The sequence below is a fragment of the Anarhichas minor genome, unplaced genomic scaffold (assembly GCF_050575085.1).
Source record: "Anarhichas minor isolate MPS153535 unplaced genomic scaffold, ASM5057508v1 ptg000136l, whole genome shotgun sequence".
NCBI classification, from domain to species: Eukaryota; Metazoa; Chordata; class Actinopteri; order Perciformes; family Anarhichadidae; genus Anarhichas; species Anarhichas minor.
In genome coordinates, this window is record NW_027466582.1 from 4,362,718 (window position 1) to 4,389,848 (window position 27,131).

A 27,131-nucleotide genomic window follows, 5' to 3' on the forward strand; every position below is an offset into this window, starting at 1 on the left:
TTTCCACTTACGTTTCTATTAATCACTTTACCACAAACAGCTTGCCACTCAGTGACCCAGCCTTGATTATGTAGCTGTATAGTCTAGTAGCTTTTAGTGTGTGCTGTATCATGTATATAGGCTATAAAGTGGTAATATACGGACCATGTGTTGTCTTTTGTTGTAGCATTATTGCATTTGTGGAAAGTACATTTACTCAACCAGTGTACTTGTACTTTATCTGAGTATAAATGTATGTGCTACTTTTCATTTCGGAGGGTATTTGACTTGTGTAATTATTAGTTGCTTTTCAGATTACAATTTTACACGTTAAATACAAATCAGTTTATGAAATATGATACAATATTGTAGATTAAAGGAACAGTGTGTAGCAGAGCGGGTCCTCCTCACGGAGCTGGCCGTCATGTTTCTACAGTAGCCCGGAATGGACAAACCAAACACTGCCTATGCGTGTTTTCACGTCGGCCACCGTAGTTCTCCTACATGCTTGGCACATGGGAGAAGTTTCAGTTGGTTGCAATCTGCAACCTCACCACTAGATAACCCCACATCCTACACACTGCACCCTTAAACTACTAAGGACATCAAAAAACAACAACAAACAACATCAAAATAGTGTTACATGTTAATAAATCTGTACTAATCCAATAACCTTATACACCTAGGCCTATATATAGTAATTAAACACAATCTGCATAATGAGCACGTTTTGATACTTACATTACATGCTAAAGTTAATTCTACCTATAATAGCCTACTTGTAATGAAGTATTTGGTGTATCACCATGTTATTATCATTGCATTAGTAGTCATCATAAAATATAGGCTACCTAAAATACCAAAAGTGAAAGTAGGCTGCTCGTTATGCAGCGCGACCTATTTCAGAATGCCACATCACTGGATTATAATTAATTAGCGATGCATTAATGTGCACCTGGGAAGTAGCACGGTTAAGTCTGCAGAAACCCTTACCAAGTACCTCACGCGCTTGTGCACGCATAGCATTATCTGAGGGCTTCCCCGCACTGCACGTGCGTGTTGAAACTGGCGACAACAAACCAAGCGCGCACGGTTTTCCATTTACAGAGAGAGAGAGAGAGAGAGAGAGAGAGAGAGAGAGAGAGAGAGAGAGAGAGAGAGAGAGAGAGAGAGAGAGAGAGAGAGAGAGAGAGAGAGAGAGAGAGAGAGAGAGAGAGAGAGAGAGAGAGAGAGAGAGAGAGAGAGAGAGAGAGAGAGAGAGAGAGAGAGAGAGAGAGAGAGAGGGGCTGTCTTTTCGCTTCCGGCTTCAAACTCACAGACAAACAGCGCTTTACTACGCGCACAGTGGTGTCGAGCAGCACACATGACTGACAACAGACCTCCCAAGAAACTATGTGTGCAAACTGAGAGAGGACTCCACTGCTCGGCACGAAAGGCTTTGAAGTTTTTCCTGAAATAACCAGAGAGAAAACATTCTCTTCTTCTATCTTCTTCCTCTGTGGAGGAGGATGGTTTTTTTTTGGTGAAAAGGTGAAGAAAAAAGCGGTCCCGCGGTAGCGTCGAAGAAGTTCGTTTATGGAAAAAGAAACACACACACACACACACACACACACGCACGCAACCCAAGAGGAGCAGATCATACGTTTTGTTTTTTTGGTGCACGAGGAGCCGTGTCTTTGTGGGAGCCAGACACACAGACTGAGAAGAGCCATCCTCGGTTTACAGCTTTTGGTGTCTGTCTGTAATATCACTCCAGACCAATACAAGTGTCCCGGAGAAAAGCCTCGGAGAGGACGGCCCAGCGCGGAGGTAAGGTACCAGGACCTCCATCTGAGGAGGTTATTGTTTATTACACTTTAATAACACCACCTCTGCTGTAGATGGAGAGTGGTCAGGATTACAGGCCTACCCGTTCAGTAGGGGAGACAATCAAACTAATTAAGTAGTTTTTAAAACATGTTATTCTTATTCTCAATTGAAAATGTACATTAAGTACACACAGAGGTATGTAGGCTTCTTGAGACTTACTTCTTAATAGATGTTTTGTGATTACAGATGCAGATGCAATCCATTCATGTTTAACTTCTAACAACTGTATGTTACAAATGTTATCTCAAACATTGACATCCAAACAACTGAAACTCAGCTTTTTCCAGATTTTGTACACATGTGCTCTCCAGCTATACCTGCATGTTTTGTACATCACTGTTCGCTCATAAAAACACAGCTGGAGGAGACAGCACACTTTGTCACACCTGGGGCTTAATTGATTATTTTACCAGTTTGCAACCAGATCCGCAATGGGACCAGCTACAGGAGCCCACTTGCTTTACATTAGCATTAGATCATTAGCATTTGGTTAGAGGTTATTTCATCATCGTTTAGTCTACTGTGTATTTTCTCTATTGATCAATTAATGGTCAATAAAATCACAGATAGTAGTGAAATGTCATCTCGTTTAAAAAAAATCTTCACATTGGAAAAGATGGATCTGTCAATGTTTTGCTTAAAAAAAGTACTTAAACGAAAAATATTTTATTATCAAAATAGTTGCCAATTCATTTTCGGTCAATCGACTAATCGATAAATCAACTATTTGTTGATGCTCTAGTTATATCTAATTTTGTTTATGTGCCCCTCAAGGCTCTCTTGAGGCCGCTTTCCCTTCTGGGAACCATAAAGCATCAAGTGTGGTTCTTTGCTTTGAGTATCCCATCGTGGGGCTGTTGTGGTGGAGTAATTTAAGATCGCAATATTGATTGTGAGATAGTTTCCGGAAAACTCCATTGAAGAAATAGTGGATTAAATAGCAGACAGGACAGCATCTTTTGGGGGGCTAGTTTAGGGAGTTAAATACCTGACAAATAAAGTTACATTATAATGATGCAAAAAGTCATGTAGAAAGCCAACATTACCACAGATTAGTCCTGAGAGATATAAACTGGATTTCAATAGCATAAACAGTATGGCAAAGTATAAGGCCGGGTGGTAATTCAATATGATCATTTATCATCTTTACTGCGATGAAATGTCCTATGTTGAGATATGGTGATACACAATTACATTGTTGACAATAACAAGCACATACTAACTGAAATTTATTTTTGTTTTGCACTAAAGTTCTTATTAAAATAGGAAAATACTTACATTTATCACAGAAGTATACAAAAAAAACGTGGTTATTTCATATAGACTATTTAATTATACAATTACCAGAAACCATGCTATATTGTGATACATGTTGTTACTGAGATATCAAATTACCTATACTGTGATAGAAAACTGTATTAAAATATCTGACGCATTGTTATATTGTCATACTGCCATCTGCGTTTGAATTTCAAGGATCTGTCAGCCTCAGCATCTTTAAAACCTTTTCTCTGCTGCGTTGCGCTCAGACGTCTGTGCGTAGGTTTAGTGCCCACTTGTGTAGGCGAGTGGACAGTTTGAATACTCAAGCAGTCCCACTCAATCTGACATTAGGCCGCGCTGAAACACCGACAGCGTTCAGAAGGTATACGTGCGCTTAAAACACACTCATCAACACCGGTGTCTGTTACCTTTTAGAGTGCTAAATGCTGTATTTCTATAATATCATTATGGCAAATAAGCCATAAGTCATCTCCAGAGCCGTGATTTGCTTCACTACCCCGCTTCATGGCTGTTGTTAATTGGTACTAATATGCCATCTGAAATAGTTTGTCGTGTCAACACGGTGCTCATGAATACCCGAGCATATTTTCTGCTGACACATGTATCTTTTTGGACATATTATGTGTGAGAGAGGCGGAGACAAGTGGGCGTCAGAGAGGGATCCAGGAGACAACATGTGTTTTATAAAGGCCCTTTTCTGCTGAATGTTTTCATCCTGACAAATGTACTGCATTTGTTTTAAGCAGGTTAGGATGTGATGTCCTCTGTTACATGTAGTCCTTCTGTTGAGGCCTTCTCTCTTGTGAAGCAACTTTAAATGTGAGACCGACGGCATCTGAGAGTCGAATCAGCTCAGAGTTTAATTTTTTCCAGTTTTGTACCCTTTCATACTTTCATATCCAAAACTTTGACGATCCCCGAGCACAGAATTCAGAGAAGTCGAGCCTGAGCTGAGAAAAAGAAAAAGAAAAAGTGTTTGGGATGCAGCTAACCATGTTCAACATGCACTGTGATATGTGTTCCCGGTGCCCAGTGCTGCTGCTTCATTACGGCCGTTTCACTGAAAGTAAATCCGCTACTTCTGCATGAAAGAGTCAGAATAGACAACGGAACCAAAATAGCCGTGAACACCTCCTTCCCTCCTCGCTCCTCTGTCTTTCTCTCTTGGTCCTTGTCCTGCACTGTGTCCTCCCACCTCCCCCTCTCCCCCTCTCTCTCTCTCATTTGATCTACTCTGAGGCCTGACTCGTGTTGTTCTCACTAGGGGATGTAAGTGTAGTAAACTACTCAAGAGAGAAGCCATCAAGATTGTTTCCTGCCTCTCTCTAACTGCGTCACTCCCCAACAAAGAAATCCCTTGTTTACCCTCTAGTTCATGACCTGTCTTTACTTATCTGGAATCAAAAGCACACCCCCAGGGCAGTTTTTGGCAGCTCAGCACACGATGTCAACAATACCTGTATGCTTGAATGAGCCCAAGAACAGCTTTCCTCTTCCAGATGTCCTGGAAGACAGAAGTGATCACATGGTACGAAAAATGTCAAAAGTGTTTCTGTTCTCTGCAAACACACACATCCCGTTTAAGATGAGAGAGAACTTTGTTCCTGAAAGGAAAAATGACTTAATATTTACTCTAATTTCTCATCAATTTCTGTGTAAAACGATCACTTGGCATTTGAAATACATAAAGGGAAAAAAAAGATTTGCCTGTAGTCCAGACACCAGCAATGACCGCTCATGCTTATCTCACATGTTATACAAAGCAGACTGTAAGTCAGCCGGCTCTGGGTCATCACTCGTCTGTCTCAATCAAATACGAGGCGCTGGAGTTGTGGACATCGCTGCATTTGGCATTTTTTAAGCTTGAAAATGCTAATAAGTCGAAACACATTCGGCAAATTTGAATCCGTTGTGAAATTGGGCATTTCTGCAAAGTCGACTCCAGTGAAGCTTATTTGCATAGCTCATGGTCAAGGAGATTCCTACAGCTGAACTGTTGCCTTTCCTCCATGTTTTTCCCACTTGCAGGCTCTCCTTCTCCTTCTGTGTTTAAATCTGCTGCCACTTTTTGATCTGTTTGCCTCTCTCTCTCTCTCTCTCTCTCTCTCTCTCTCTCTCTCTCTCTCTCTCTCTCTCTCTCTCTCTCTCTCTCTCTACCTCCTGCCCTTTCTTATCCCCCCTTTCTGCATGCGTCACCATATCTCCATCTTTTCTTTCCTTTTTCCGCGCGCCGCCCTCATTTTCTCCCTGAAAGAATGCCACTTTAAAGAAGCGAATTTCAAACAAACGATCGAGTTGAGCGAAATATCGTCGCAGTTTTTCGTCAGGCTGAACTTTGGCCATCGCGTCGCTGCTCCTTTGAGAGCAAAGAGGAGTTGGGCTCAGCTATGAAAAGGTTCCTACAGTTAAATGTGTGAAACTCTCGAAGACATTCTAGTGTAGATTTACTAGATGGAGAGGTGGATTGTAATAAAACTGCTGTTTGATTCAAATTAGCCTTCTAAAAATCTCAGCCTCTATGAAACATTAACAGAAGAAAAGGCAAATTATTCCCAGTGAGTGGAACAAGTCCATTCCTTTCACTTTCTTTCTGTCGTTTAGTTTGAATCCCAGCTGGAACAATGATATATTTTGTCTTGAGTTAACAACAGCAGGACATGAATAATCTTCTTTGTCCATGATGACGTGGTTAGGGATGGAAAATTGAATTTCCAGTGTCTGTCCTATTTGAAACGGGGCTTTTATTTAGATGTTTCCCATACTAACCCTTTGATTATTAATAATCTAAAAGGTTAGACTCAGTAAAATGAACTTTCTCCACTTGTTTTCTTTCTCCAGCAGTGTGGAGCTGCCGACTAAATGCAGACGAAACGCTGAGCGCTGTCCTCCAGACCTCTGACCTGCAGCTTCAGGGGACATTGTCCGATGTGTACCCAGCACTCCAAGCCCCTGGCCTGGCCGCGGGGATGGCAGCGTCTGCCCTGAACCTGAACGGCCTTGGAGTCATGAACAGGTCCGTGTTTTTGTTTCTACGGTGTCTGTCACATTCTTGTCTTTTATTGCTTTTAGAGCTCAAAAACTTGTCTGGTTGGTATTGTTGTGTTGCAGCTGGGAACCTGTTTGACCGGACGGTTAAGATTGCTTTTCATCTTTTATACATCGCAGAACAACTTAATCAGATTACCCATAGTTACCTTCCAGTCCTCGTGCTAAAACGTGTTGCTTTGTTATGTCATACTAGCATTATGTAAGTGTTTGACATATATATATATATATATATATATAACCAGCTACTGAACTATATTTCTGGGTGTGTTTTGTCTGTAAAGAGGCCACAAAATGCAAAACTTATGATAGCTATAGCCTGAACACACAGAAACCAACCAACCCTCTCCTCTCCGCAGCAGTAATCAGTTTCACACCCTGCCAAGCTCCTCTAGTACCACCTCTCGATCTAGAACCAGTCCAGTCGGTCGAGCTGTGCTGCCGGTTCCAGATCGGAGCACCTACTGTCCGTTACTGGGTGGGGGAGCGCCGGGTGGAGGTCTCTACAGCCCAACCAGCCCGAAGGTAACGAAATCTGAAAACACTGATCATGTTTATTTAGATTGTTTTCTACAAGTTCAACATCTAAAATAAAATCTGCAGTGAGAGAGTTCTTTGTAGTGCATTTACAAAAAGATCCAATTTAGTGCGAATGAAATGGCAACAAACATATAATAATAATTAATATAAACTGATGGTTACATGAGGATAGTGGCCTTTAAAGAAAGACTTTATCACTTTTGAAAGAAGAAATATCACATATATTCTCTTACAAACGATGCAGTTGAACTCGTGATTAGGTTAGAGGTTCGGTTTGTTTGTGGTTTGAACCAACTGCAGGATTTTATGATAGTGGACATGTGATTTAAGCATGACTACAAAAGAACAACAAGTACATCCATCTGCTGATTGTGAAATATGCAATCTCATAATTGATCTGTGTTTAATGCCATGTGTATAAGCGCATCGGCGTTGGTATTTTCCCTGAGTCAAAGGCTGTTGTGTGTGACAGCGATCCCTACAACTCGTGCACATGTCATCTGGGAGCCCACAAAGGTTCTTTTGTACAGCCCTGTCTCTACTAGTATTCATCATAACATGCAGTCTAATAACATAAAAAATGTTTATAATCAGTTATTAATCAAAGAGCATGAATGCACATATCAGAAGCATTAAAGTGCTGTCTGTCGTTACAACTTGATTTCCAACTTCAAGTTAAAACAGACAGGAAACAGACACATAAACTGTAAGACATGTTGGGCTGATGGTGCACATGTTTTTATAAAACAAATAAATAATAATCATAATTAAAGGATAAAAATGAGAAGATAGTCCGCATGGCATTTCCACCGGTAAATTACCATCACTTGATAATCCCGTCTTGTGTGTCCGCTCCTAGACGAGCCCTCGGACCCTGGATCGCACCGTTGTCTTCCCCCCTTCATCCTCGCTCTCCCCCGGCCCCGGCCCCCACGCCCGCTCCCCCTCCCCGCGTAGCCCGGAGCTCCTAGGAGTCAATGTGGGCCAGCGGGTCCGACGGCTGAGCTCGCCCGGCGGTGAGGAGAGAGGGGAAGGAGAGGGGCAGGAGGAGAGGGGAGGGGAGACGGCTGAAGGAGAGAGGAGGGAGGAAAGGAGACGCCAGGCACAGCTGCTGCAGATACACCGAGAGCTGCAGAACGTTGAGGTGATTTTACATGCGCAGCTCTTCTTTGTCTCCCTCTGTGTCATTTCTGTCTCTGTCTTTATCTAGGAATGCTAGAGCCACCGTGTATCCAAACTCTGAAGAATTTACGGCCTAATTATAAATTTGTTGGGCAAGTCAGAACAATGCCAGTAAGCACTATAATCTCACTCTGCTTCGTTGATCCTAAAACGCTGCAGTTACTCAATCTTTGAAAGCAGAAGAGGGAAACACCACACGATGTTTGAACTGATGCTCACACAGCAGTCGGTTTTTCTTTCATGCTGTTACGATACGGGAAGCTGGAAACTCGGACTTCCAGTCTTTGTCATTCCGAGAAAGGGCTTTTAATTCGATATTGTCATTTTAAATAATGTTTCTCAGCTTCATCTCAAATTAGCATCTCCTACCGTCATCATCCATCCTCCCTGAACTCAGATTATAATCTCTCCAGTAATCAAGTTTGTGAGTCCGTGTGACTAGTTTGTATCTCCTAATGTAAATGAATATGCATTGATTCAACTAAAGATAGACCAAAATGTGATTATCAGGTTCAGACTACTTGGAATTTAAAGTTGATGATCAATATACAGTGTAGAGCATTACAACAACATACATTTAGTTCCTCATTTGTCCTCTTTTTCTTCTTCTTTGTATTTAGATGAAAGCCAACCCACATTTTTACTCACACACTTTTTTTGGTTTTACACTTCAGTCTGTTTAATGCCAAATATTGAGAAACTCTTGAGTTAGCTTTTTTCTTTTCCATTTTCACAACATTGGTAGGAGATTGTGATGATATTTTGTTTTATTTTGTCACGTTGTTGATACCAGTGTACCTGTAAAATGAGCCAAATATGAAAAGAATGCATCAAAGTAAACCTGCTTATAGTTAAACCAAGGAAACCAAACTGTAGTTGCATTTAAACCTTTATTTGTCTTCTGTGTCTTCCAGGTCCGGGGAAAAGTGGGCATTTTTGAGGCCCACATTTCTGGAAGTCGTGCCCAAGTGCTAAACACTGAGCTCCAGCGCAGCCCTCGCTCTCCAAGACGATCGACCAGCCAAACCCCTGAATGCCCAATGGCCCACCCGCTAGAGAGTAAAGTTCTCTGCGTTGTCCAAAATGGAAGAGAAAGGGAGGAAGAAACTATAGAGGGAGAAAGGAGAGGAGGAGGAAGGAAACAAGACGAAAAGGACAACAGTGCTACAAAAACAAACGCAGAAAACAAGACACTGATCGGTCAAAATGGCTGCCATTCAGAAACGACAATGCAAACTCCCAGTTTAGACGGACCGTCTGTCGTTCAGGGTTTCCTTGAGACATTAAACCCAGATGCAACAACAGACAGAGAGAAAAAAGAGGGAGGGGAGGTGGAAAACAAACAGATGTTGGGAGACGAAAGAGAACGGACAGAGAGTGAAGTGAGAGATGAGAGAGAGGGCCGGTTGTGTCTTGAGATGCCGCTCCAGACAGAGGCAAACATGTCGGAGGTTAGCCCAGAAATCAATGCTTTTCCTCTGACACAAGGCATGGAGAACCCCCCTTGTTTACCGGACGCTGATCACACCTCAAACCACTCTCCTTGCATCCCTCCCTCCATCCCCGCAGTCATCATAACTGACCACGGTTTGGAAAGCCAGCCTCAAACTTCTGAAGGCCCTGGCTCAGACCAGGGATTCGGCTGCAGCCCTATCCCCGGTTCTAGCCCCGTCCCGGGGCCAAACTTCTCCACCCACTCCCTCAGGAAGCTGTCGTCCTCCTCCGCCTCCTCGGCCGGTTTCTCCTCGTCCTGGGAAGAGTCGGAGGAGGATATTTCCAGTGATACCGAGAAAGGGGAGCAGCTTCTCAACCCTGCAGCCCTCACGTCTCAACAGAAAGCAGTAAGTAGAGCCAAGTGAGAGCGTCAGCTAGTGTGTGTGTGTGTGTTCAGTGGAGACCTTTTGTAGTTGTGAATGGCGATGACCTTTGGAAACTGTATTCGCCTGGATTGCCAAATATCATTCACAAAGGAAAAATCAGACAAATAGATTTGTCAAGGGATATCTTTACAGGAATATTCCAAAATGTTGTTAGACAATGGCAATGTCGGTCGGTTCACCATTCTGGTCCAGACTGAAATATCTCAACAATTATCTGATGGATTGACATGAAATTCTGTGCAGACATTCATGGTCCTCAGAGGATGAATCCCTCTGACTTTGGTAATCTCCAGACTTTTCTTCTAGCGCCACCAACAGGTCAAATGGTTTATCTATCCCCTGAAATATCTCTATAGATTTAATTAAAGTAGATTTAATTTGGTACAGTGCTAACACGCTAAACTAAGATGGTGGACATGGTACTTGATAAACATCAACATGTTTAGAATTTGAAATAATCAAATGTTGACAAAGACTCGTGAACTGGCGATTTTGCAACTAATCTTGCCAGATCATGGTTAAGAATCGGTCTGTGGGTCTCCGTTAACAATTGTGCCTCAAAATGTGTCCGTGTGTGTGTGTGTGTGTGTGTGTGTGTGTGTGTGTTGTGTGTTCGAAAGTGCCCGTGCATGTTGCTGGGTGCTCCTGTGTCAAATTGGCCAGAGCTCTCTGCCTGAGTAATGGTTGACATTCACAGTAACAAAGCTAGCTCTGTGCCCCAACCTGTGTGTGTGTGTGTGTGTGTGTGTGTGCAGGGGTGTTATTAGTGTGAGGGTACCATGAGGGTGTGTGTGTGTGTGTGAGTGTGTGAGAGAGAGAGAGAGAGAGCAGGGGTGATTGAAAAAAGGGAAAGCAAGAGAATTTGCCAGTCACACACACTTAGGCTTTGCCTGCATTTGGAGGACGTTCAAAGAGGAGGCTGAGTCCTGTGTGTGTGTGTGTGTGTGTGTGTGTGTGTGTGTGTGTGTGTGTGTGTGTGTGTGTGTGTGTGTGTGTGTGTGTGCTTGAGTATGAGTGTGTGTAGGTGGGTGGGTGGATGTGTTTTTGTTTGTAGCCAGGATGAGTTCACGGGGCCATTTCACTTCTGCTTTGAAACACGATCTAACGAAGGATTATATAACTGATTTTTTACCAGCGTTTCTGAAACAATGTCCCAAACGTGTCGCTTTATTTAGGGACTTCAAACTGTGGCTTAAGGAGGGATGTGCTCATCATGTTTACTTCCTACCAGTTGAACCATCATGAATCATCCATGAGCTCTAAAACGAAAGAGGTGTCCCCCATGTGACTGAATACTCATCACGCTGCGATCAATACAGCATCTGCATATTTCCAGACATATTTCTAATCATTCAGACCTAATTTTCCACATCTGCGCTCATTATGAGAGGCAGCAGCAGAAAGAAATGTAATATTCTTGGAAGGATTTTCAAGATTTCCAGGTTATGTATTGCATATTTAATCAAATGACCCCTCCCTAAACGAATGACCCAGCTCTCCCAGGTGACATGGATCCCAAACGATTTGTTTAAATTAATTTGGCTGAGGGAATTTGAATCGTGTTTGTATTGCTCTTTGCATATTTGTGGTCACTCCTTTTTCGCTTGATCCAAGCGGAGAGAAGGGACAGAAGCTCCTGCTGGAAGTCAAATCTGACTGAGGGGGCGGGGCTTAGTGTTGCTATAGCAAAAGTCTGGACCCCCCCCACAAAGATGTCAAACATGCGGTTTATTCGTGCTCTTTGTCCATATAGATTTGAAGGAAACCTGGTGTATGTATGCAGGAGGCAAACATGCAGAAACACATAGAGCTTGTGTGGGAGGTGTGTAGGAAAGAGAAGAGGAGACGGAGAGAAGAGGAGCGATACTGAGAGAGGAAGACTGGCAGAGCGAGAGAGACAGAAGAAAGACAAGTCTTCTTCTCATTGCTATTTATTGCATATAACATGAAACACTTAAAGGACAGTCTTCATACTGAGATACACACATAAGTGTAGCTCTGGTGACACTACACACACACACACCATGCATGGAGAGAAACATAAGAGTAAGACCAGGGCTTTCTGCAGAATGCATGTCTCAGAGTCCCTCCACCTTAGCTTTAATTCATTAGTGCTCCTTTGTGTTAGTAAGCGTGACATTTTAATTTCCTGTACAAACACATCTGCTCTGCTGTGGTCATCAGCTTTTGGATCATATCAACTCATTTCTGAGTGTACACACGCTTAACAAGTCGAGGCTGGAAGCTGAGCAGAGCCATATATAGACACCGTTTGGCTCATCTTTTGACTGCTGGGCATCTCTCCAAGGTTAGAAGGCACAAATGTACTGGCGGTGTATTTTCCTAGTAAATTGGCAGCAAAGAGGGCACCTGCAAAAGATTGGCATCTGTTGCTTTTTTTCTTTTGTTGTTTTCAAAATTCCAGTTGAGTTGTGAGGAATGAGAAGAGAAGAATCTGCCAGCAGCAGAGTTATTTCTTTGCTGAGGTGAGACCTAGTTGTTTGCTTTCGTGTGCACTTCTACCTTTCTGCATCAGCTCCACGCCCATCACAGCAGTTTCAAACTAAACAGCTACACACGAGACCTCATGGACATACATGAAAAAGCAAAACGCTCGAAAATTGACTTTGCTAAGAAGATATCCAAAGACTGTTTTTTTTTACAGGATTTGACTACAAAATGACGAGGTCTTAAACACAACTTGCCTAATAGCATTATGACTAAAGATAATGTACATGAATACTTGCTAACACTTACAGAAGATTAATGCTAGCTTTGGTAATGGGTTGAATTGTTTGACTTATTTATCAAACACAAAAGGCCAAACATTTGCAGGCTCTTGTCTCCCAATTATGAAGATTAACTGCTATTATGTAATTTATATCACAATGAGATGAATGTCTTTGTTGATGGACTGTTAAACAAAAAAAAAGGCTCTGGGTAATCCTTATTGGCTGTTCTTCACATCTTTTATGACATTTTATATTCTAAAGGGGAAAAAAAGATAATTTGCAGCATTTTTTTACCCTTTTCAACTGCAATTTAATAAAATTTTTTTATCATACTTGCTGTGAAAACTTGGTGGGGAGCTGCTCTTAAAGCTGCACATTGTACAGAAAACCCCACCGTCATGTTTCAGGTCTTCAGAGAGAGATTGATGAAAGGAACTTCAGCTAGCGGAAGTGGGGCCGGACTCGAGAAGGCCTCACCGTGAACACAAACAGAAGGTGTGGTGATACTCTGTACTGTCAGTAGAGCTCGTGACGCATTCCGATACGCGTGTTGTTCTTCATAATGTGCATCCATTATATAAACAGATGCGTCTTTTGGAATGCGGACTGCACCCATGCTGTGAAACACACACACACGCACGTCAGCTGACACACCCTCTGCAGACACCACATAGTCGCGCAGTCACGGATGTTCTCTACAGCCACACTGTCACTAATGTCGCACTGACCCAAACATGAATCTTCACCTGCACTTGTTTATCCAACTGTGAGTGTGAGCTCACCTCCAACCAGCACAACAGAAGAGTGTTTGTTTTGGGGAAGAAAACTAATTTTTTGTGTCCTGAACTAGACCTCGAGCACAAAAAAAAAAAAAATCAGCTCTCACACACACACACACACACACACACATACTTAGACACACACCGTGTTTGCACTGCAGTGGAAAATCTTCGCTACCACAGCGGCCGGTTGCCTAGCAAAGCTGTGACGTCAAACTGAGTTTCCCTCTCACAGCTGTATGTATGTATGTGTGTGTGTGTGTGTGTGAGACAGAGAGTCTGTAAGTTTATGGGTGTGTGTCCAACTCTTGTTTGTGTGTGTGTGTGTGTGTGTGTGTGTGTGTGTGTGTGTGTGTGTGTGTTACAGAGTGCCTGCTTGGTTTATTGTGAGAGGGGGGGAAATTCTTCGTTTGGTGTTTCTGTGTGAGTTTGCTGGTGAGAGTGAGTGCGTGTGCATGTTAACCGCCCCGGTTAATGAGGAGTCAGGTCGGCCTGCAGCGACTGAAGCTGACATTTTGGGTGAAGGAGTGTCTATTAGTAGCATGGGATCCAGGGCAGACGTGAAGTGTGGTTTCACATGTTGTTACTGGGGAAACCCTGCTTTATGCATGAATGCAAGTGTTTGTGCAGAGACAAGGGATGTGTAGTTCACACACTGGAGGTTGCATTTCTAAATGTAACGGCGATATTAACAGAATATTTTTTTCGAGACCTTCTGGTTCATTTTTATACATCAGATTCGCTGCATATGAACGTGACCACTCTTTTATTCTGCTTGTTAGTGAGCAAGAGAAGAAACCTCCCAGAGTGTTTCATTTAGAGTGTTTCAGAGCTGCGGCTTGATCTGAAGTCAGAAGTGCTCTTTAATGTTCCATTGAGTGACCTCAATTTGGAAACCAGTCATCCTTATCGCACTACAGTAAGTAGCGACGGCGTAACTGAACAGCCACATCACAAACATCTAACCACCTTTTCTTTCTTTTAGGTGTCCGTTTCTCGCCTTTATGTAGCCGTCACTTTTTTTTTTTGCAAAGCTATTTTTCCACTCGCCAGCCGTGGTTGCTAAGAGATTTATCGTGCACTCTCCAAGCATCAAACACACACACACACACGTGGTTTAGCCTGCATCACACTCCTTGCAGTTTAATTTTGTCTGCATGTGTGTGTGTGTGTGTGCTTCTCAGTCTAAACGTTGCAAACTCAAGACAGTTGCATTATTTGTATCTGCAAGGGGACCTTGTGGTGAGAGATATCAGGCTTGTTGTTTCCGCAGCACTTCTCCGTTGAAAACAGAAGCGTGCATCAGTGTTTCCCCTGCTGCTACACACATTACACATGTGTAACCCAGAGTTACCCTTTGCCCCAAGTTGTTGTTTTTTTTCTACCATTCTCACCACTCTCCTGCTCGTTTCATTCCTCCCTATGTGTAATGTGTAATATCTGTTTGCCCTACGTCACAGCAGTTCTCTTAGTGAAAAAAACAAAAGAAACATCTGTAAATGTCTTTACTATGGCGTTTCAATAATGTACGTGGTAATTGCACAGTTTAACAGACCACTTGTCTTGTGCAAATGCATGTTGCGTTAAGCAGACGTTGAAGAACACGATGCACATTTCTGGCCGATATAAACTCTTTGCCTCAGTGCTTCTTTTTTCCCTCCGTGCTCTTTCTGTTGTTTACAGAGGGCAAGGCCTTCTTTCTTTCTTTTCTCTCTTTTGTTTGTAGTCAGCGGCGGATGTGGAAAATACTGTCGCTGAGGCAAGCGGCAACCCCCCCCCACTTCCTGTCTGCAAGAAGTTCCTTTTCTTACCGTTTCCTCTCTCTCTCTCTCTCTCTCTCTCTCTCTCTCTCTCTATCTCAATGGAAACTTCACTGTTTTTCCTGCTCTCCCCTTGTCATCCAGCTGGTCTGGGATTAGAGATAGGAGAGACAGAGAGGACGTCGGAGAGCAACGAGCCAGAAAAAAAGATGAGAGGCTGACTTTTTTCTATGCAGAGAGAGAGAGAGAGAGAGAGGATTTTTTTGAATTGTATCCCAGTTTTGGGTTCATGCATGTTTGCTCATTGAAAAAAAATTCTAATCTTTCTATCAGTTTAAGTCCATTGTAAGAAATGAAATAAAAATGAGCTACTTTACAAAGAAACCAAGGTGACTGACTGAATAGTAAGACGTGTCTGACTGTTAAACACTCTGTGAAGCTGAAGATTATTTAAAGAAAATAGTAATATATTCCCTTAAATTCAATCAGGTAAAAAAGCTCAAAATGGCAGAAAAGTGGAGTTACCTGTAGGAATTATTTCCCCCTGACACAACTGGACATATTGACTTTAACTGGTAACACTTGATTTTGAATGGGATATGTAGTGCTCTCATTGGCCGGCTGGGTTCAGCTGTAAAGACAGGGCGACAAGTCTGGATTCTTGTCACACACGGTTTCCTGCTTTGCATCTGTACTCAGATATTTATAAAAGTGTATCTTTTTTGTCTTCAATCTTTTGAGCACCCGAACCTCACGTCTGAAATACGTTTTACACATTCCTAAAATGTTCCGACGATCACAAATGTTTCCGACACAAATCCCCTCTGTTAGCACAATTTGAGCACATTTCAAAACTTTCCACGAGTCCCTTGTTATCTACATGTCACACGTTTAGACACGCTCACGCTCAAGGTTTTTATTTTCACACACTCGATAGTCATCCAGCCAGCTGTGAAATTATTCTTTCACAAGCTGAGAATCCAGATGTATTTATGTGCGTGGCTCATTTCTGAATTGATAAAAAGCCAGATGTGTCGCTTCATAAACTCACCATGAAGCTGTTTAGGACGTTTCCTTTTTGTTTGTTGCTGCTCGTGTTGTAACTTCTGTCACAACCTTTCTGTTTCTGCACATTCGAGACAAACGCGTAGAGGTTCTCGTACGCGCGAGCACGAAAGTACATAAGCAGAAAAACGTGTATGAAAGTTATTGCTATATTTTCCTCGCAGCCTCTCCATTTTCCCAGTACTCGGTGTGCATTCACACTCACACACCCACTCACACACACTTAGCTCCGTCTGTGTCTTTCCAATGCTCTGCCCTGTGTGGAGATTTGCATGTCCAGATTATGTTTGTCCTCTGATTTGCCAATCAAATGATGCACAATTGTTTATCTCTACACACACACACACACACACACACACACACACACACACACACACACACACACACACACACATGTGTAAATCTCGTGGGGCATAGAAAGAGGAGCATGCGAGCCTGAGGTGCTTGGTTTTTTAAAAGCAGGAGGGTTTGGTTGCGCTGCAGGACAGTTGAACAGATTATCCGTCTGACAGAAAGCCCATCGGCCATGATGGGGCCTGCGTGGCTGTATTCAGTGTGGAGTGTTGTGTCAGTGGGAGCCATCATTATCATTACCGTCATCCACCTCCGCACCAGCCACCTTCAGGTACTGTCGCCCGTACAGCCAGTGTTTCTTTTATTCCAGCTGTGCGTTGACTATCACACGAGGCTTCTTATCCCTGGATTTAGTCCTTGTTTAGGGATGTTTGACAGCTCAACTTTTGGAGTTGAGATTTTATTGAGCAATAATATGTCTGGTAATAGTCGTAGTCCTTTTTATTTCATTACACACAAACCAAACCTCTCCTCTCCTCCTGCTCCACCTGATTGCATTTTAATGTCTCTAGTTCCTAAATCTTCACAGGTTGACAACTTCTGTTATTACTCACACATGAGATAGACCAGACCTTTTCTTTTCTCTCTCTGTCTCTTGCCCTCCACAGCTCTCTCTCTCTCTCTCTCTCTCTCTCTCTCACACACACACACACACACACACACACACACACACACAGCAGCTGTAAGTGGGCAACGTGGGAGATGGATGACAGTCTGAGTTGACAGAAAAAGTGCAGACCCTGGCTACTTACCAAGCTGTAGTCTGATACTCTTGCGCTCTCTGCTAACTGGCCAAAGATGGTAGAAAAGAGGAGTAGGGGGTCAACATTCAGCTTGACTTTTTCTTACCTTTCTGGAGGCCTAAAAGGCTTCATCTGTTTTGTATTTATCGATAAGAAGAAGCCAGAGCCTTCTGATGTACCGTGGATCAGAAAGATGGCAAGAGTTTCATTTCACCTTCATCTCAGTGAACTCACTGCAAATGTTTCTAGTCATAACTACACATTGACACGTGGAGATTGTTGTTCTGTCCTCCTGCAAAGAAATTCTTTTAATCAACAGTTTCTCCACAAAGTGTCACATAATAGCACCGCTTAAAATCTTAATTTCTTGGAAATATATCATGCATCATGAAAAAGGCCTAAAAAACTATTGATCGACAAAAGAAATCGTAGTCGACTACGACTAAGCTGATCAATCGGTTGACGAATCGACTGAGAGGGAGCAGCCCTGTTAGATGCTCTGTACCAGATTCTCCTTCGCGTTTCCTTTTGCCTTCGTCATCCTACTTTAAACCACGTTGACTCTTCCACTATTTTCTGAAACTGCAACGGCATCCTTCTGTTTTTGTATGAGCTTCAGCAAATGACAAGAAATCAATTCGGTAGACTTCTAGAACTATTGGACTTTGCTACCAAACTTTCCGTTGTTGCACAAATGCCAGTGATCCTGATAATATCACCGTTTCAAGCTCTCTCTCTGAGACTCATTGCAGCTGACCTGCCCTTCAGTTAGTTTCCACCATGTGATCTGCTCTCATGTGTGTTTGTGTTTTACTTTTTGCAGAGTTATCTCTCTCTCTCTCTCTCTCTCTCTCTCTCTCTTCAGTGGTGCAGAGAAAAAACCCTTCATGTGACTCTTCACCTCCTCAGGGAGAAAGAGTGAGAGAGAGAGTGTGTTTCCGAAGGTGTGTGTGTGTGTGTGTGTGTGTGTCTAACCATAGATAGTCATGCTATCAGCAGATGAATTTTCATCAGGTCCAGATTCTGTGACATGGGTTATATATCTCCTTCTATGGTCCTCCTCTCTCTTATCTTATCCGTCCTCTCCTCCTCTCATCTCTCTTCTTCTCTGGTTATTTGTAGACATAATATTATGTCTCCTGATGTTTTCAGACCAGAGGAAATCTTCTGCGTGCGAGCCGACACCATTAACATTCACACCTTGATATGGAATTTCAGTATATATGTTATACTACACAAGATGATCACTAAGCAGATGTGATCCTTTAAAAGTGGATGTACACATCCATCATAGTGCCAAATGATGTCCATGTCCATCTAATGTGTTTTTTTTACATCTGATGTAATGCTGCAGACATGAAAATAAAAAGTTACTTTTGTCTTGTGCTTTTGCTCTTCTCAATATTTCACTTTGTCTCAGTAAACATTACAGGTAACTTACAATTTAGAGAGTTTAACAGTCAGATATTAAAATGTCTTTTCTTCACAAAGACAGAACTGCACTAAACCTGAATCGGTCCGTCGTCACTGAGATGAAAACTGTTGATGTTGAAAACAACTAGCAGTGTGTGTTTGTGTGTCAGAGACAGCATGTGTCCCAGTTTGTCAATGAGTTTGTTTGTTTGTGTGTGTGTGTGTGTGTGTGTGTGTGTGTGTGTGTGTGTGTGTGTGTGTGTGTGTGTGCGTGTGTGCGTGTGTGTGTGTGTGTGTGGCAGGATTCCCACGGTTCAATGCCTCTGCCAAGGACAGGGAGAGCCCTTGGAGAAAGTGTGTGTGTTTGTGTTACCAGGGGAAACCCCGGCTTAATCCTGCGGAGTTTAGTTAAAATGTCCTTTAACAGCAGGGGGAAAAAAAGAGTGTGTGGGAGAGGGGAGTGTCAGGGATGCCCCACAGTGTGTGTTTGTGTGTGTGTGCATGTTTTAAAGACTTGTGTTTTGTTCTCAAGGCTATTTAACCAAACAGTAAAAAAAAGCGCAAGATCAGCCAAAAGTTTCAGAGGAGAACTTGATCTCTGGGTGATTATAAACAGACTGCACACTGCCATCTGAGGGAGTGAGCATTTAGTACACTTCCCTAAATTCATCTTTCATGTTTGCATGGAGCTGGTACACTCTGCATCATACCATCATCATGTGTCAGTTCAGTTTAAACACATTGGTGACGGTGAACTGTAGGCCAATGATCGTAAATATCATAAATGAAATAAAACGGTAACACTTCTGGTGGAGCGTAAGAAAAGCACATTGTTGGCGAAACCTTATTCTGAAGGATGATCACCGATGTTGTGTTTGTGTTTGTAGCACAAGTCTTGGAAGAAGATTAAGAACATGGTCCACTGGTCGCCGTTTGTCATGTCCTTCAAGAAGAAATATCCCTGGATACAACTGGCTGGGCATGCAGGTGTGTGGACACATTACAGATGACATCATTCATAACAATAACATACTCAACATGAGGACATACACACATGTGCGTTTTATTTTTAAAGAAGATGTGAGTCAACGTATTAGTCTGTCTTTGTTGGTGCTCTTTCTTTGAGGTCAGGGCCTTAAGGGGAAGTGTATGTGTGTTCGGATGGTAAGCAGGGTGGGGAAACATCAGGCGATGCTAGGTGTCGTGGCGGTTGGAGGCTCAAGCCACATAAGATTAAAAGCCTGCAGCTCTTCCTCGCTTACCCAGTTGTGACAAATCACAATTGTTGTTTTAAACCAGCTTCTCACCTCACTTTAACCCCGACTAACCTGAGCCAAGCTACTCCCAGTAACTGTATCCTAACGCGTTCTGCAGCCGCTTCACAGTTAATGTGTGTCTTTTTACAGGGAGCTTCAAGGCCGGAGCCAACGGACGCATATTAAAAGTAAGACGCTCTTTCACACCAATCACACCTTGTCTGTCGTTGAAGAGGAAGTCGATGTGATGCACTTTGATGTGATGAATTTTAATTCCTGTTTACGTTTTGACCAAGTTGTTGCTGCATTAAAAAGGTTTATACTTGAGTTACATCCACGCATCCCTAATAAAGTGTCAATAACTCGTTGTGTATTTCCTTTAGAAACACTGTGAATGTGAGCAGCGCTGTCTGTCCCTCCTCATGAGGGACGTCCTGTGCCCGTACGTCCCTGGTTATCATGGAGACGTAGAGAAGGACGGCCAGAAATACAACCAGATGGAGGATCTGCTGGCTGAGTTTGACTTCCCGTGTGTGATGGACTGCAAGATGGGAGTGAGGTGAGAAGACACGTGACATGACATCATTCTTTACATTGCAGGTTGCTGGTTATTTTTATAGTTTTGCCGATCATTTCTCTTTATAAGGCTGCTATTCTACTGACAAAAATAAAAAATAAAATGATAATCACTCAGTCACTGCACAGTAAACCCGCAGCATGTCCTTCAAGTCACACTGGAGCCGTTCTTTAAACTGATGGATGTTTAATATCTGACAGTTTGTGTGATTATTTTACCACTCGACTTTGTTTTCTCTTCCGTTTGGTTTTTTTAAAACCCGTATGATCGTCTCACCAGACTTCTTGTCGTCCATGTCGCTGTGTTCCCAGTTCTTAGCACTTAACAGCTGAAGAGACATCTTCTTCACACCTTCGCTTTCACCCTCCCTCCTCCTCCTCATCTCCACCTCGTCCTCCTACCTCTCTGTGCTCATGTCTGTCACCCACACCTTCTTCTTCTCCGTCTTCTTCACAGCTTCACACTCCTTCTTTTTTTTCCTTCTTCTTCTTCTTCAGGACCTACCTTGAGGAAGAGCTGACCAAGGCTCGTAAGAAACCCTCCCCGAGGCCTGACATGTATCAGAAAATGGTGGAGGTGGATCCTGCGGCGCCTACGCCAGAGGAAATCCTCAAGAAAGTGGTGACCAAACCCAGATACATGCAGTGGAGAGAGACCATCAGCTCAACAGCCACCCTGGGATTCAGGATAGAGGGAGTCAAGGTAAGACTCACACAGAGAAAGGTGTTTGTGTGTGTGTGGCCTTCCTTCCCTCCTTTCTTCCAGTCTTCTGTCTGTGTGTGTGTGTGTGTGTGGGGGGGGGGGGAGTGTCCTTCAAGGTCATGATCTAACTTCCTGTTTTGAACAGAAACTTCCTCTGAAGTATACGTTTGTGCATGAGATCCTTTGTCACACATGAGGCCTGTCCGTGGCAGCTCTCTATGCCTTGGCATCTGGCACTGACATTGTACACAAACACACTCACACACTCAAACACACACACACACACAAATCTCTGCTGTCTTTATTTGAGGGTTGTGGCTATATAAGGACATTCGTGGCCTCCCGGTGGTCTGTTGCCATGACACTGAGGGTTATCCCCAGAAACAGAGATGTGTGTGTGTGTGTGTGTGTGTGTGTGTGTGTGAAGAAATAAAAAGTGTGGATCTGCGGTTCATGTGCAGTTCAACCTCTTTTTGTAAATATGCATCTGTGTAACTGTGTGTATGTATAGATTGTATAAGCTCGTATGTATATGAGAAGTGTAATTAGGTGTGTGTGTGTGTGTGTTTGTGTGTGTGTGTGTGTGTTTCTGTGACATGACATGAAACTTAAAGGGAAAAATAGTTGTGTCTCCAAATAGTATCTTGTTGCCTGGCAGCCAGCAGAGTAAGAAACACTCATTTTTTCTACTCTGAACCGCCCGACTGGTTGGTTACCGCTGCTGGTATTCTGTAATCTACTTAATTAACTGTTACAAGCCCCCAAGAAGATGCCATGGGGCCCGAAAATACTTTCCCCCAAAGACTTACATTGGTAAAGAGGCGTCGGTAAATTTGTGGGTATTCTTTTCTTTTTTTAGGTAAATCAACTTCCCTGTACAAACACTTGAATAGCCCTTATTTAAATCATTAGCTCCTAAAAGTTGTAAAATACACTAATAGTATCCAGCATTATTTTCCGCCCTCGGTTCATGTGAATGAGCTGGACCGACGACTGGGAGGCGGAGTTAAAGGAAACGCTTGTACGCCTGCTTTATGGGTCAAGTTACGCAAAAGATTGCTGTAAGATCCGGGTAGTTTTCGTCTTAATTTTATACACGGAAGTCAAACTTTTTGGGCTTCATGCACCACTTTAATAGGAATTGAAAGGGGCCTCGCCTCCAACACTGTATCCAGTTCTCTTTATACATAAATGTACTTTTGCTACTACTGTACATACACTACTGATTTTAATACTCCAGTCCTCCTACTGCTCATGGCTGTCTTCAACCACAGAAATTCTTATTCGACTAACACTCATTTGTCGACTAATTGATTAACGGATTTAATCGACATATCTGTAAAACCACAAAGAATCACACAAAAGCATCACTTTAAACATCGTGTTTACCTGAGATGAGCTCATGCGTTTCTTGGAAATAAGTCGTAGGTCATAAGTAAGTAAGATGTGGAGAGTAAACTCAATGTGTGAATTCAATTCCCATTCTTTACTATTTTCTGAAAATGGAACCATAGAATAATCACCAATAATTGATAATTGTTAGTTGCCATATTGAAATTTCCGACTTGACAACTTCATGAGATTAAACAAAGTGTTTCTTTATATGGCTCTGCTCAGACCTTTAATTCACGGCTAAATCTCTAAAGATATCTTTCCTTCCTTTCCTCCCCTCATTGTTTGTTCTGCTTTTCTTGTCCGTCCTCTCCTCTGCTCCGCCTCCTTCCTCCCTTCACGTCCTCTGCTTCGCTGCTGTCCCTCCCATCTCTACAAGAAGCCTGGAAGTTGTAGTTTATGACGACAGAGAGTGGATATACTAGACACAAACATTTATTTGCATGCTAATTATCCCTAAAATTATAATTTGTCTTATACTACCAGCTGTGTTGTGGTGCTCGAGATCTGTGGGGATATCACTGGTCTGGTCTTGGTCTCAACCCCTGAAAGTCTCGGTTTAGGTGGTCTTGACTACGACATTGACGACCAGTACAAATAAACCTAACGTTGAACTCTTTGCTTATGGTCTCCCCTCTCCTCTCCTCTCCTCTCCTCTCCTCTCCTCTCCTCTGCTCTCTAGAAGGAGGACGGGACAGTGAACAGAGATTTTAAGAAGACAAAGACAAGAGACCAAGTTACTGTAGCCTTCCATGACTTTGTCAAAGGAAATAAGGACGTACTGGTAAGTTTGTAGTGTGTGTGTGTGTGTGTGTGTGCGTGAGTGTGTGTGTGTGTGTGTGTGCGTGTGCGCCAATAGCCTTGCCCACTGAAAGGTACAGAAAAATACATGACGAATGCTGAATGCTGTTTTAACAATCCCATGGGAAACACACACACACACACACACACACACACAGTATATGAACAGACAGATTCACACATATACAAAGTCACCTTAAGCTTCCTGGGTCAGAAGAAAAGGGAAGTCCTTGGGAACTCCCTGTGCCTCTTCACACACACACACACATGCACACTATTAGTATTTGACAGCATACTTTTTTAACTGAATCCAACACCCATATGTTATCGTAAAACATGAGAATAGATGGTACAGCCCAGTTCTAGTTCAGACTAGAGACCGGCTGCATCAGGAGTGGGCCAAACTGGGTGAACAAAAAAGAAAAGCTTGTGTTTCTTTTCTCTCCTCAGAACTGTTATCTAAGCAGGCTGAGGGAAATCAGAGACACTCTGGAGATCTCCCCATTCTTCAAAACCCACGAGGTAATATTTCTGCTTTACTGCAAATGGTTGATGTTGTAGTTCTGGGCTCAGTTCAGGATGTGTGAATTTCCATGTCCGGTAGACTGGCTTGAGACATATTTTCTGTTCTAAACCTTTGAATTGGTGAATTAGTCCCAGTCCTAGTTAACATGTACTTTGTGTCACCTTACATTCAAATAATAATTTATTGATTAGGTAGTTAAGTGTCATTTAGTGACACTAACTCACTCGAGCAAACACACCAGTGCACGCACAGCGTAACAGGTCTCGTCATTGAAATTGGACAACACACGCACACGTTCAGTTCCACTCACATACAAACTAACATACGAGCGGACATAAATGCAAGGCGTTGTAACAAAACAGGAAGTGAGATCATGTTTTTGAGGGAAGCAAACACAAGAGTAATGTTGAGTAAAAAAAGAAGAAAGAAAAAACAGTTTCCTGTTTTCTTAGTCACCCCATTGTCTTGCTGTGTCTCTGCAGGTGATTGGCAGCTCTTTGTTATTCGTTCACGACAGTAAGGGGAGGGCCAAAGTCTGGATGATTGACTTTGGGAAAACCACGCCTCTTTCTGACGGGGACGAACTAAACCACCGAGCATCATGGGTCGAGGGCAACAGAGAAGACGGTTACCTGTCTGGACTTGATAGTTTGCTGGACATCATTTTAACCATGGGGAACTCTGAGACTTGAAGTCGGAGGGTTAAAAAAGAAAAAAAATCCCAAGTGAACATTTGGACACACAACAACCACTTCCATTCATTCTTCCTTTCTCTCGGGAACACTTCCTCAAGGATTCCTTCACAGACGTTTGTCCTCATGTTGGAAACCACATCATCCCATAACAATGCGCGGCCAAATCCATTCATGGATGCAACCTGGCTATTAATATTCTGTGGATTTCAGGTTCTTTCTCTTTCCCGCTCATTTACTACCTTTTTACTAAAGGAAAAACAGCAAAATTGCTTCATCCAAATTGAAGTCTAAGGCTGGTGATATTTCATATTTTTGTTATGAAACAAATTCTATGAAAAGACCAAAAACAGTGTGTTTGTTTGTCTCAATATTTATCCAGCCCATTCGTTTCTGCTGAAGACGTGAATTATTTAAAGATGAATTATGAATATATATATTCATAATATTTTCTAAAACAGCTGGGCACTGTAGTTTTGAGCAAACATTACTCAAACGGGAGGAAATAGTGTGTTTGTTTCAGGACTATTTTCAGAAGCGGATTAACACACGTTTGGTTGTGCTCGTGAACGTTTGGGATCATCTAAAATAATATATCAAACCCAACAGTGCCCATGTAGATTGTAATGAATGAACACCTAACAGTGTGGCTCAAAGATGGAGCGTTATGACTCACAGGAGTCAGCTAAATCAGGCTTTAGATACACACACGATGGTTGCAGGATGAAGTTATTGCTGGTTTTGGTCTTTTTGTGGGATTTGTTGACATTAAAATTAAAACGATAAAGAAAATATCCCCAGAATTATCATTTAAAGCCACTATGTGTGGAATTTTAACATTTTTATCTTTTGCACTCCTTGGTGATAAAAAAAACAAACACTGTAAGGGCCTGATCAGACAGAGGACGCTTTGCAGGTAGAAAACGTGGTAACGTTAGCCTAACACAAACCATGAACTGTATGCTAATTAATAGTTATTAAGTTAAAAAAATTTACAACATCTTGCCCAAAATCTCAAGGACCGGGTATCCAGCAAAAGTCACCACAGTGAGACAAAAATGTCACTGACGTCCCGCTTCTCCGCTCTGAGTTGAATATTTTTCAACTCGAGGCCTTCGGGGCGCTCTTTTAAAATAGAGAGTCACATAGAGCTGAAAAAAGCGAGGCAGCGTGCAGAACGCTTCACTTTCATTGAAAACACACCGCTCCCAGGCTGCTAAAACGTGCTCTGTCTGTTCAGAGCCCGAAGACGCTGTGATCACATAAGAATTGTACAAGTAGTGGCTTTAAAACATGCACGTTAAAACGTCCATATTTGACTTTAAATATCTTGTTTAACAGTTATACTCATTTGCAACTTAGATATAGTCTATCTCCATTAAGTCTCAGTTAGATTGCATATCTTCCTAAGTATATCTGATCTCAATTGTATTGGATATTTTTGTGTTTTTGATCATAATTTCAGCACATTGCCCCTTTCTTTTAAAATTAATCTGCACTTGATTCTATTTTCACTGTTAGAGATTGTACGGTTGAGTGTGCTTCACAGTGGGAAACAAAACTAGTCTAGCTGTTTTAACCTCTAACCATAGCCATACTTAGAATTCAGATACTCTAATTTGGTCAGTGAGGTTTTCAGTGGCAGCCAGGTTTCCTCCACAATAACCTGGCAGTTATGTGAGGCTAAATGATTCAGGTCAGAGTAGTTTCACTATGTTACGGAGGGCATTGTTTCTATTTAACATATTTACAGCCAATGCCAGTCCATGGTACTTGCCTGGACAAACACTTCCCACCCTTCTCACACCTTTGTTGGGATTGTTCACAATGTACAATGAGATTTATTATGTTTTGATGTAGTTTTTTTGTAACATTATTTTAGCGTACTCAAATCCTGTGGAACACTTACAGCCATGAACAACCTTATTTAAGCTATACAGTGCCTTGACATTACAAAGCCAAGTCAGACAACTGAAAATATGTTCTTATTTTAAATGTTACGGCGGACTTTTATCCTAGTCTTAACTGTTTCAGTGCGTAGTCTTGGGTGCATGTTTATTATCCTCTTAAAGTTTGGGCTTAATTTGTATTTCATCCTGTTTTTATTTATAACATTATATTATGTTTGTTGTTTTTGTTATTGGGATACTGTGACATTTTGAATTGTGGGCTGTGGGCTTCGTCTTCAAGCATGTGTTACACTATGAGTGAAAGTCAAACACAACGTTGGATGTCTATAGAAAAGATTGACGGCTGTTCAGATAATGATACCCATTTATTTAAATGGGGAATACAAACGTTCATTAAGAAAGTGATTGGGAAGTTAAAGGAGGAACACATAATGTAACAGGTTCTTGATGAACAATAAAAACTAAATAGTATGTAGAATCCACTCTACCATATATTTAAAAAGCAATGGTTTTCATTTGATGTGTGCAGTGACAGTAGACGCAGAAAGAGATTATAATTCCATGCAGTGCCTTCTTAAAGTAGTTCAACATTTTGGGAAATATGTATGCTTATCAGCTTTTGTGCATTAAACAAGATGATTGAAACCTCT

The 27,131-nt window shown here is 42.3% G+C and overlaps 1 protein-coding gene across 3 annotated transcripts; it reads left to right on the top strand.

Moving 5' to 3' along the window:
* The first annotated feature begins 1,293 nt into the window (after positions 1-1,293).
* Positions 1,294-27,131, top strand: LOC142942000 (inositol-trisphosphate 3-kinase B-like). Of its 3 annotated transcripts, none has more exons than XM_076084143.1 (12): positions 1,294-1,788; positions 5,971-6,145; positions 6,537-6,702; positions 7,577-7,861; positions 8,814-9,740; positions 19,513-19,612; positions 20,032-20,069; positions 20,265-20,440; positions 20,956-21,160; positions 23,235-23,336; positions 23,804-23,875; positions 24,362-27,131. In XM_076084143.1, exons 2-12 carry the CDS (start codon positions 6,099-6,101, stop codon positions 24,569-24,571), a joined length of 2,328 nt encoding a protein of 775 aa, XP_075940258.1. In that variant the 5' UTR covers positions 1,294-1,788; positions 5,971-6,098; the 3' UTR covers positions 24,572-27,131. The 3 variants fall into 3 exon arrangements, with proteins under 3 accessions (XP_075940258.1, XP_075940259.1, XP_075940260.1); XM_076084144.1 differs by having other exon boundaries at positions 5,974-6,145; XM_076084145.1 differs by having other exon boundaries at positions 1,295-1,788; positions 6,540-6,702.

Bases quoted from the DNA above. Each gene is read 5' to 3' on its own strand.
- LOC142942000 (XM_076084143.1), top strand. From the start codon at position 6,099: ATGGCAGCGTCTGCCCTGAACCTGAACGGCCTTGGAGTCATGAACAG. The intron at 6,703-7,576 runs GTAACGAAATCT...GTCCGCTCCTAG, and splicing joins ACAGCCCAACCAGCCCGAAG to ACGAGCCCTCGGACCCTGGA. The intron at 9,741-19,512 runs GTAAGTAGAGCC...TTGTGTTTGTAG, and splicing joins TCACGTCTCAACAGAAAGCA to CACAAGTCTTGGAAGAAGAT.